This window comes from Watersipora subatra, chromosome 1 (genome assembly GCF_963576615.1).
Source record: "Watersipora subatra chromosome 1, tzWatSuba1.1, whole genome shotgun sequence".
NCBI classification, from domain to species: Eukaryota; Metazoa; Bryozoa; class Gymnolaemata; order Cheilostomatida; family Watersiporidae; genus Watersipora; species Watersipora subatra.
This window is the reverse complement of record NC_088708.1, coordinates 42,484,583-42,497,136: the sequence shown is the minus strand read 5'-3', so window position 1 is coordinate 42,497,136 and position 12,554 is coordinate 42,484,583. Positions and strand designations below refer to the sequence as shown.

At 34.3% G+C, this 12,554-nt stretch overlaps 1 protein-coding gene across 2 annotated transcripts in view; it reads left to right on the top strand.

Moving 5' to 3' along the window:
* Positions 1–4,512: 4,512 nt before the first annotated feature.
* Positions 4,513–12,554, top strand: part of LOC137398179 (active breakpoint cluster region-related protein-like) — a 45,473-nt gene continuing 37,431 nt past the window's right edge. For both annotated transcript variants that reach the window (XM_068084288.1, XM_068084286.1), the window contains exons 1-2: positions 4,513–4,595; positions 5,231–6,131. In XM_068084288.1, coding sequence (XP_067940389.1) covers positions 5,232–6,131 — 900 coding nt within the window. In that variant the 5' untranslated portion in view covers positions 4,513–4,595; position 5,231. The remainder of the gene's footprint in view (positions 4,596–5,230; positions 6,132–12,554) is intronic.

Here is a 12,554-nt window from a genome sequence, read left to right as displayed (position 1 = left end):
TCAGTTTACAATTCTATTAGCTGGTTAGTGAAACAGCTGGAAAGTAAATAACTATATGCAACAGCATTTAAACTATCTTTCATCTCATAAATTAACTTATTAAGGAAAATTGATGCTACAGACGTAGTAATCTCCATAAGCAATCAAATGCAACATACAATATCTTTATTGGGTAATGAGCAAAACAATTTTCACTATACGTACATGTATTTATTGTATTAAACTTCTCTACGAGGATGTTTGGAGAAATGTAATTATTAATATACATGCCTTTCAAACGGCTTCATCCAAGTGTGAATAACCTTCCGAATTACATTTGTGCTGGTACACTGCGTTTTCATACAGATCATGAGCAATGAAAAAGTATTTTAAATTAAAGTATCTTGTTGAACTATAGTGAAAACCGACACAAAAGCAAGAGACCAAACAATACTCATTTGCACACATTAAGATATATAAATCATTGAAATGTACTTACAAATGATGGTAGTCTTCTAAAGCTATCCTAGATGGTAATGAGCTTTTGATGCTAAATATGGCCAATCATTAGTCAACAACTACATAAGTTATACCCTGTCGAGGAACAGAGCCATAATTGACTACGGAATGGTCAATAAATGTCGGCTACAATATTCCATTTTGAAAAGTACTAACTGTTACAATTTGTACATCTAATTAAGGCAGGCCACACCCGGTAGTTTGGTGGGTCTATTTAATCTGACACACTTAAGAATAATACTGAATTAAGGTTTGATGCAAATTATTGTGTTTATTGCAACGACAAGCATTTAATCACCAAGTGATGTGGTGTCTTTATTTTAGAGAGCCCAAGCTATTTCAGGTTATCGATCTTGTACGTATCAGATCTGAACTGGTTGATATCAATGTTAAAAAAAGTTTGATGGTGAATGCTGAATGTTTATGAAAACACAATATATATAATTATTATTCAAGTCTGGCTTAGGGCTGTGTGTCTTATGTACCAAAAAAATGAGATGGATTTGAAAGTACACAACATTATCCACCCTCACCAACACCACCAAAAGAAACACTATAAGAAACACCGAAAGCAACCTTTCAACCCGTAAATGAACAGCTACTGCTGACAGGATAGTAACTAGTAGAGTTAGCAAAGCAACTTTCCTTGAGCAACTTCTATTAAAAAAGCAGGCAAGAAGTTATACACTGACTGGCATTTAAACTAGCCAAAGCCAGCAAGATTTTTTTTAGAATAGATTTCTTAAAAGTGAGTATTTTATGTCCTAAGAGATGAGACAAATTAAAAAAAATCACTGTATTATGAATGTCAGTGTCTGGTCATATTAAAGCAATTAACAAACGCCTAACAAGCCAAGCAAAAAAGTGGAGAGATTTACTGGCATCAGATTTTTTGGCACTGGATCTCACGCAATTTTTAGTTTTTATAACAAATACTAATAAGAACTGTGAGACCACAGATAAGTTTCTGGATGCGAAATTCTTAAAAGAAAAAACACATTGCGATCTATTTAATAACACGATTGCGGTACCATTAAAGTACAAGTAACCTGCGGACACACTAACTAATGTTGCTACAATCAAATCTTACAGTAAAACTGTTGGAATGCTTAAGAGAGTTTGAGACAGAGTGAAAGAGGTCAACCTTAAGCAAGAAATAATTTGCCTAAACTGCATTTTTTTCAAAAAAGCATGGTGGAAATCATGTAGCAGCTTGACTATGTAGCGAAGCCAGTTTTGAAGCTTGTCAATTTTATTCGAGCAAGACGACTTTACTATCATCACTGTTAATTCACTTAGACAACTTACACCGATAGGAAATACTAAAGACAGACGCCAGAGTAATTGTCCACAGATATATGCTATTATTTGTCCATTTTACAGTAAAAGCGGCTTGAACTTTTAAAAACTCACAGTTGTAAATCCTCATAAAACAAAGCATCAAGGATTATTTACCGTTCACTATAAGTCGAAATTAGTCAGAGACAGCTGGGTAGACGGCAAATAGATTGAATAAGCTATTTGGCATAGTTCTGATACCTAAAATACTAATATACAAGACATAAAATACAGCTGCATTAGTAAGCTATGAGGAATTTTGGTAAAAACCTTCATCTAAAATGTTAACAATGAAAAAAATCACGAGTTACCTCTGAGTCATTCAAGGTTTAAGCAAATTAAATTAGGTTCGTATGAAGTTGGGCACACACAAACACTAAAGAGATGCCCAATTGTAGACTTGTTTTGCAATATCATCTCAGATGCACTTAAAATGCAAGCACTAATATTACAAGTTTAATATGGTAGCTTGCCAAATTTTGTTTTTTTCTCAATAATTTCTACAGTTAGGTCCATCAAAACCCAGATCGCGTTGAAGAATGAATTCAAATTAGAAGTAAAAAGCACCTTAGCACGCTGATAACTTCAGTTGACAGGTACACCAGAGGTCTTAATCGATTAAAGCAATTTGGTAGTAAAGTAAATAAAAACTCTCATCAAAAATCTTTGATTTAAAAACCTTTAATGAACAGCGTTAATCTAATTATATGTTATTGATTAGAGTACATGTTTATATAGCAAGTCTTGTTTATACATTCGCACATTGCAAATATGTTTTTTTTACAAATATCCAAAATTAGTAGCATAAAAAAGTCTCACATGGCCTAAGAAATTTTTACCAAGGTTTGGACCATTACGAAAAAATCATCACTGAACATTGATAAGTTTTCACTGATGCCTAGATGTAAAATGCATTACAGTTGCAGTAGATTTTTGCCTGTATATTTACGTAATTGCATTAGCAGTGCAGTAAGAAACATGTTTCAGCCATGCAGTACAATTGTATTTTGTACTGTTAATACTGCGCAGTACACAGTATACATACAGTGAAACGATTTCTAATGCGCAGTAAACAGCATTGGTGTAGTGTCGGTATTACTTACTGCACGATGTGGGATGCAATGAGAGCGTTGTTAGTGCGCATTTTGCAGTGCTAGATGCAATAAGAATTTTCGCATTACACTGTACATACATATGCGGCACATATTTGTAAAAAACTCATAACAGAACAAAAAATACAACACAATTGCAAGATGTGAATGCTGCTCAAACTTGACTATGAGTGTGCAAATAAATTGATCAAAATTTGTAGTCCATGTTGTATAGAGTTGAAAAAAATCTATTTAAGTTTTTAATATATAATATTAATGAGAATAAAACACGAAAATACCAATTTAATCAATTGCAAAGGTGATAATGCCTGGCTCCCTATTCCAAAATGATATGAAAGCTGGAGCACAAGTTCATGATCTTGCTAAACACAGCAACTGACTATTTTGTACAACGCAGTACAGATGCTTGAAAAGAAAGCAGTGTCAGTTGATCCCCAGTATCAATTCCCTACCAATAGGCAGTTGCAGTACACATACAGTTTCAAGTTTTGAAGAATGCACATAGGCAGTATGCATGAATTGCTAGGTTTCAAGTAATGTCATGGAAGTAAATGTGCAGTAATTAAAGGAGATAGTTTGCAATAGGAAGGCAGTTACAGTAGCAATACATGTATTTTGTGCATTACAAAGTTGTAATGCACACCAAATTGATTGCATACTGCACTTCAATGACGCAGAGCAGTTCCAATGCATCACAACCCTGCCTTTTACCCAGCGGATTTATGTTCTTTAATTAGTTTTAAAACCATTTTACGTCTATCATCATTTTTCATAATCCCATGCACATCTGTAATCCCATGCACTTAGGGTGGTACATGCTAAGATGTTTAAAACCAAGCTCAGATTAATAATGATATAGGCCTAAAGAAAATGTTAAAACAATCAAACTACAATTTCATTTTTTTTAAAACACAGCCGGTGACATTTTTTATCGACCGTATACAAAATTTGAACTAGTGCACTCAGACCTGCCAACCCAAGAGTGGGGCAATGCGTGAGATTTAATTTTGGGGCAATTGATGTATCAATGACAGCATATATAAAATTTTGGAAATTGGGGCAAAAATCTCACGCATTTCTCACGCATTTTCATTTTTTCTTTGGGGTGATTGCGTGAGTCTCACGCCCAATGCGTGAGAGTTGGCAGGTATGAGTGCACTATTCTGGGCAATGGAATAACGTTTTTTTTTAAACATGCTAAGCATAAAAACCATATTACATATCTTAGTTATGTCCAGCACTATTGAATCCAATGCATGTGCAGAAATTGTTTAAAAGGAATATGGTATTTAGCAAGTAGGACGTCAGGCCTCCCTTCTCCGTACAACTAAGCTAACAGTCACAGGTTGTCCTATTTATTTACTCGTATCTACCAGCCAAGACCACATGACATACTCTAAATCACGGGCAACAAAATAACTATAGCAAACTATTGAGCTCGCTAGCAATTCGCTTATGAACTCTACTAAACTAGGAAGCGTGCTCGAGTGATACACTTCCCTCGCAATGGTGTAGTTGTTTCTTAGGCTATGCCAATCACGAAAACGTTTCCTGTTTGGTTCCCGTTTTATTAGCTCGCTAGTTCTTTCTTGAGAATGAAAGTTGCACAGTTTCAGTAAAGTGAATTATGATATAGTCGTTTTGCAAGTATGAATTTTAAGTTGTAATATATTGCTTTTGTACTAATTAGCACTGAACATTGCTAATTCATGCGACTTCGCAAGTCCTTTAACTTCTGTGTTTGTAGGCACATGGTTTTAATTCGTTGAAATGCTAAATATGTTGAGTATTCAGTTAACACTAAAAATCTAATTTATTAAGCTTTTATTGGACTATTTTAATATAGATATCATATTAAGATCTATTTATGAAAAATTATAATGTGAAAAACGTTACAAATACGGCATATCGTTTTATTTCGCGTTTCAATCACAAAATGAACTCAATGCGCTAAATTGATTTATAATTTAACGATTTAAAAGGCACTAGGTTATAGATTTTACAACTTTAGCCTTGTGGCTAAAGCACTAAAGCACTTTGCCAATCAAAATATTTACCAGTTATGTCACTTGCATAAAAAATCTTTCTACATTCTCTAGCCCTGTATACAAATAAAGCTCCTTGATAGTTAGAAGCGATTATGACTTACTAAAGATACCGTTAAACACGTTTGATTATGATGATTTTATAAGGGGTTAAAGCTAAAGATCACACATGTCTAAGTTAGATATCTACTTAGAGTGTATGCATAATGGAATTTTAATTGTCTTATTTTATTTTAGAATGACTTCGCTCGATATGAACAGCAAGTTGGATGGCTTTAAATCTTCGTGGAATGATCGATTTCCAGGTGTGCCAGTTCCACGTCTCAGTTTCTTGGAAGAAAATGTAGGAAGTGGATGTGACATAGTCAATGATAAACAGCAATATAGGCGATCTCTTCAAGCTGCTTTAGATTATCACAATATAAGGATATCAGATTTAGAGAAGAAGTTAGAACAGCAACAGTTCATTTTGGAATATGTTGCTAAGGAGCTTGAAGAGCTGCCTGTACCTAGGGAATCTGCTTCATCTCCATTTAGTCAAGCGGAATCTAAGCCTATGCCACTGCCACGAAAACCCCCTGCTATTCCTAAAAAACCTGCAAAGTCCTCGATGCGAGGTGTAGACTCTGCATCAGGAATTCTTCGGAGGAATCACTCTACACCTTCTCCTCGTCAGATTCATCCCTCTGACCGGAGAGCTCAGTTTTCTAGTGTGGTCATTTCTAGTGAACATACAATCAATGAGACGCTGAGCACCGATTCCTATAACTCTCAAAAAAATTTTGATAGCTCAGATTCCACCGATGATCGTTTTCAGGGATTTCAGGGAACAACCTTTGGCAGTCCACGCAATTCACAAAATTCAGCTTCTGTGAAAAATTCCGTTAGCAATCCAATAGCTGGAGGTCCAGCTATTATTGAGAATCAGATTAAAGAATCATGTCAGACAGTAGCCATAGATGTCCCGACTCCTTGCCCTTCCAAGGTTACTAGAGACAGCATGAAAAAAATAGACAGAATTTGTATTCAAGATACAGAATCTTCAGGTAGCTCTAGTCCTGAAAAAAGTCCGGATTACATGCAGCTTTGGACTGTCAGACCATCAAGTAATTCAAGAACTCCATCCGTGTCAAGTGAGGTCAGTCAGTAATAGGATAGAAATTGCATATTAGATTGTCATGTTTTTTCTCGAATTAAAAGATTGATTACTCGGTTGGTGTTTTCAACAAGCATACATAGTTGTCTTCTACTATTATAGCTTTAGTTGCTATATAGTTGTGTTTTTGTGAAAGACCCATTTGTGAAAAATTAGCTACCAAATTTGATCGACCTCGGTAATATTTTATATTGCGGCTCGGTCAGTCGGTTCATAAGATGTGCTCTTTTTTATTCAATCGACGAGCGTTGCATCTATCCCTAATTATTTGAGTCTGATGAAGTCTTTATATTATTATTTTTTAAAACGTCTCTGCTGTTTCTTATGCTTAACCCTTTCAACGGTCGGTAGGGCTTACGCTGTCGTTAAGTAGTGTTTTCAAAGTCGTCGCTTACCGCTATCAACATTGCACCATGCCTACAGGATGGAGTAGGGTTGTACTTGGACAAACGTGGCTCTATTTGGGAGTGAATAAGTGTGAGTGGAGTGATGCAGGCCTGAGCTAGTCTCATCAGCTAGTAAGAATTAAGTCTCTGTTATTTTTCCTGGTCCATTAGGTTCAGTGCGAGTGAATCACTCATTCAAGTTAAACTCATCACAGAAGCAACGAAGATTAGATAATCAAACACACTCTCGGTGCCCTTTTGGCTAGTAACTGCAGCTTGTGTGCGCCCGTTTGTCTTTAGTAAACATTTGAGGAAGCAAAATTGGTTGATTGAAAAAGGGTTGTATCGGATTTGGAGATGTCTGGTTTTTATTTGAATATCAATCTCAAGGAGTATTCATCAGTCATCACTTGTGGTCATGTTTTTGAGTTATTATTGTCTAGAAGGGAGATCATCATTATAACTCTCAGATGAATGTAGTTGTAAATGACTGCCCAGTACAAGTCTTTTCCTAGCAAGTGCTTAGGTATTGATTGCAGTACTCAGCTTGCACACGCCGCTTTAACAGAATCCTTTGTCCTCACACACAGGGAAGTTTGTAGGCTTAGGGCATGCTTAAAGATATCCAACTGTTTTATTATCTGAATTTCCTTCTTATCAGTCATCACTATTTAGAAGTATCCTAGCGTATGATAAAAATGGTCCTCAACAATAGCTCTTTGATGATGAACGTGTAATCATATGTCAAGGGAGTTGTTTTTGAGTAATAAAAACTTTGTTTAAAAGTAGGTTTTCTCTCAGATTGTTTTGACAATATGACAGAATATGTTTCGTATAAACTTCAATTCTGAAGCAGTATTTGTTAGAATGTCTGTTTATTGAATACCACACAAATTACGGTATTATGCTGTCCTAATATATATGATTTTCTTTTTACCTTTTTCTTGGTAAGCATGTTCTAATTCCCGCATGCTTACGAAATAGCACGCAAATACATTATCATCTGAATATACACCTGTTTGTTCATGGGTTCGATTTCATGAGTAAATATTGAAAACTACTCTATACTATTTATACAAATAGCTGTGTTGGTTCAGTTCATATAAAATTGCTATCCTAAAGAGATTATATTTAATATATGTAGAGTATTATGCGCTAGGGCTAAATAGCTATGCGTACGCTTGCAACTGATAGAGCTATATAGCAATGTGACAGCAGTCTAGCATCTGATAGGGCTATATAACAGCATCATGGCGCATTAGCACCTGATAGAGCTATATAGCAATATGATGATATCTTAGCATCTGCTAGTGCTATGCAGCAACACCGCTGCACATTGATAGCTGGTAGAGATTTATAGTTGTTACAGCAGGGGTTATAGCTATATAGCAATATGGCTGCGTGTTAGAAAGTCAAGGAGCTTTATTTGTATACAGGGCTAGAGAATGTAGAAAGATTTTTTATGCAAGTGACATAACTGATAAATATTTTGATTGGCAAATGTGTCCGACTTTGTAAACTACCAATGAGTCTGTTTTTCCTGCGTAACGAGGTCATCTTGATCCCTGATATGATAATGATATCCGTCGACAGTAGATACACTCTATTCAACCGTGTCGTACACCAATGATAAGACCTTGTGGTCATGTGCAATGTGTTGAACTGGCTGAGCTAGCCGCAGTAAAACAAGAAATATTCACTCAAATTCATTATTATTGCAACAATTCTATATCTAGCATTGCAAGAATCATGCCATGCTAAGGAGGTTTCCTCGAAGGGCCATAAGTAACTTTTATCACTACTTTGTTGATTCCATATGATTTGCTAATGAGCCAATGTCCTTAGCAGTTGAATCATCCACATATTCAAGTAGAGTTCAGTGAGGTGTGAAGTTAATCTGCAACAAGGTCTGCTTTTCAGTTAAAAACCATCTTATGTTGCAGTAAATGTTTCCATGAGAGTACCCCCCCTGCAGTTCATTCACTTCTTGCGCAGTCCAAAATCCTTCAAAATCTTTTTACTAATAATGCTGCTAATAACAAATAGAATTGAAACAAATTTAGTGCACAAAACCGTATCAAAACTAGATATAAAAAATTAAATTATAAACCAGAACGGCAGAACCTAAGTTAATAAAATAATTTTTACTATAATAGGAGGCGTGTCCCTGTATTTGTCCGAAGTTTGAAATTGTGAAAAATGCGTTGTGAAGGATTAGAACTCTCGGCACTCTGCTTACTACCCAATGCGGTAACATCTGCGCCAGTCGGCTGCATTAGGTGTTCCTCAATAATTGTACTCAGTCATTTTTTGTGCTTTATCGGCTTCCCTAACGATCTCTCAAAATGAATGAGACTGCCAGGGTACTAGTAATAAATATAAAGAGGTTTTATTGGTGTTTTATATCAGATACATTATAACAGAAGTTTAGACTAGGTGGTATATTATAACAGAAGTTTAGACTAGGTGGTATATTATAACAGAAGTTTAGACTAGGTGGTATATTATAACAGAAGTTTAGACTAGGTGGTATATTATAACAGAAGTTTAGACTAGGTGGTATATTATAACAGAAGTTTAGACTAGGTGGTATATTATAACAGAAGTTTAGACTAGGTGGTATATTATAACAGAAGTTTAGACTAGGTGGTATATTATAACAGAAGTTTAGACTAGGTGGTATATTATAACAGAAGTTTAGACTAGGTGGTATATTATAACAGAAGTTTAGACTAGGTGGTATATTATAACAGAAGTTTAGACTAGGTGGTATATTATAACAGAAGTTTAGACTAGGTGGTATATTATAACAGAAGTTTAGACTAGGTGGTATATTATAACAGAAGTTTAGACTAGGTGGTATATTATAACAGAAGTTTAGACTAGGTGGTATATTATAACAGAAGTTTAGACTAGGTGGTATATTATAACAGAAGTTTAGACTAGGTGGTATATTATAACAGAAGTTTAGACTAGGTGGTATATTATAACAGAAGTTTAGACTAGGTGGTATATTATAACAGAAGTTTAGACTAGGTGGTATATTATAACAGAAGTTTAGACTAGGTGGTATATTATAACAGAAGTTTAGACTAGGTGGTATATTATAACAGAAGTTTAGACTAGGTGGTATATTATAACAGAAGTTTAGACTAGGTGGTATATTATAACAGAAGTTTAGACTAGGTGGTATATTATAACAGAAGTTTAGACTAGGTGGTATATTATAACAGAAGTTTAGACTAGGTGGTATATTATAACAGAAGTTTAGACTAGGTGGTATATTATAACAGAAGTTTAGACTAGGTGGTATATTATAACAGAAGTTTAGACTAGGTGGTATATTATAACAGAAGTTTAGACTAGGTGGTATATTATAACAGAAGTTTAGACTAGGTGGTATATTATAACAGAAGTTTAGACTAGGTGGTATATTATAACAGAAGTTTAGACTAGGTGGTATATTATAACAGAAGTTTAGACTAGGTGGTATATTATAACAGAAGTTTAGACTAGGTGGTATATTATAACAGAAGTTTAGACTAGGTGGTATATTATAACAGAAGTTTAGACTAGGTGGTATATTATAACAGAAGTTTAGACTAGGTGGTATATTATAACAGAAGTTTAGACTAGGTGGTATATTATAACAGAAGTTTAGACTAGGTGGTATATTATAACAGAAGTTTAGACTAGGTGGTATATTATAACAGAAGTTTAGACTAGGTGGTATATTATAACAGAAGTTTAGACTAGGTGGTATATTATAACAGAAGTTTAGACTAGGTGGTATATTATAACAGAAGTTTAGACTAGGTGGTATATTATAACAGAAGTTTAGACTAGGTGGTATATTATAACAGAAGTTTAGACTAGGTGGTATATTATAACAGAAGTTTAGACTAGGTGGTATATTATAACAGAAGTTTAGACTAGGTGGTATATTATAACAGAAGTTTAGACTAGGTGGTATATTATAACAGAAGTTTAGACTAGGTGGTATATTATAACAGAAGTTTAGACTAGGTGGTATATTATAACAGAAGTTTAGACTAGGTGGTATATTATAACAGAAGTTTAGACTAGGTGGTATATTATAACAGAAGTTTAGACTAGGTGGTATATTATAACAGAAGTTTAGACTAGGTGGTATATTATAACAGAAGTTTAGACTAGGTGGTATATTATAACAGAAGTTTAGACTAGGTGGTATATTATAACAGAAGTTTAGACTAGGTGGTATATTATAACAGAAGTTTAGACTAGGTGGTATATTATAACAGAAGTTTAGACTAGGTGGTATATTATAACAGAAGTTTAGACTAGGTGGTATATTATAACAGAAGTTTAGACTAGGTGGTATATTATAACAGAAGTTTAGACTAGGTGGTATATTATAACAGAAGTTTAGACTAGGTGGTATATTATAACAGAAGTTTAGACTAGGTGGTATATTATAACAGAAGTTTAGACTAGGTGGTATATTATAACAGAAGTTTAGACTAGGTGGTATATTATAACAAAAGTTTAGACTAGGTGGTATATTATAACAGAAGTTTAGACTAGGTGGTATATTATAACAGAAGTTTAGACTAGGTGGTATATTATAACAGAAGTTTAGACTAGGTGGTATATTATAACAGAAGTTTAGACTAGGTGGTATATTATAACAGAAGTTTAGACTAGGTGGTATATTATAACAGAAGTTTAGACTAGGTGGTATATTATAACAGAAGTTTAGACTAGGTGGTATATTATAACAGAAGTTTAGACTAGGTGGTATATTATAACAAAAGTTTAGACTAGGTGGTATATTATAACAGAAGTTTAGACTAGGTGGTATATTATAACAGAAGTTTAGACTAGGTGGTATATTATAACAGAAGTTTAGACTAGGTGGTATATTATAACAGAAGTTTAGACTAGGTGGTATATTATAACAGAAGTTTAGACTAGGTGGTATATTATAACAGAAGTTTAGACTAGGTGGTATATTATAACAGAAGTTTAGACTAGGTGGTATATTATAACAGAAGTTTAGACTAGGTGGTATATTATAACAGAAGTTTAGACTAGGTGGTATATTATAACAGAAGTTTAGACTAGGTGGTATATTATAACAGAAGTTTAGACTAGGTGGTATATTATAACAGAAGTTTAGACTAGGTGGTATATTGGTTGGTAAATAGAGGTGTTGATAGAAGTATCCAGGCGTAACTTCTTTAACTTAAACTAGGAACGTTTAATCTAACTTATTTTAAACATTTCTTATTATTTTTGCATTATTTCACATTTTCTATTTGATTTCATCAGTCCCGTAATTTACGAAAATACTATGTTTTAAGGAACTTTGACCATCGTATGTTATAATTTACTTCTGGTGTACACTCAAATATTAGCCAAAATTTTATGTCATATGTGGGAGAGCGTTTATGGTAGGACAATGGTGAGTAGCGGCTGTACTTGAGGTAGGTTTTTTGTGTAGCAAAAGACATCAATGAGCAGCTTTTAGTGCCCCTAGGAAAGGTTCATATATTCAATAAATGTGTTATTCATTATTTCCTGATACAACACAGTCCCCTAGCTAAACATCCTACTAGGTAAGCCAAACATTGTTCAGGTGTTCACCAGTGCGTATTTGGGTAGTTCATGAGATGAAGTCTTCTAACAAGATATTCTTTGTTTGCTTTGGAGATATAACCAAGCTTATTAAATTAGAAGACTGTGTTGAGTGGATTCCTAGCAGCTGCTCATTCAGGTCTTCTTTCATTGAGTCATGTAGGCTACTGATGAACAGCTTGAGTGGGTAGGGGTCCTATATTTGTCATAACTAACTATACGTGTAGACCTAGCGCATTATTGATCCTCGAGCAACCAGCCTCGATCGAGACAGACTTGATCAACTGATGGCCAATACATTAGATGATCAGTAAATTTAGTCATGTACCGACATCACATAATCAAAGATTGATAAAAATTGGGTTTATACATTAGAAAATCAGCGAAAATATAGTCATGT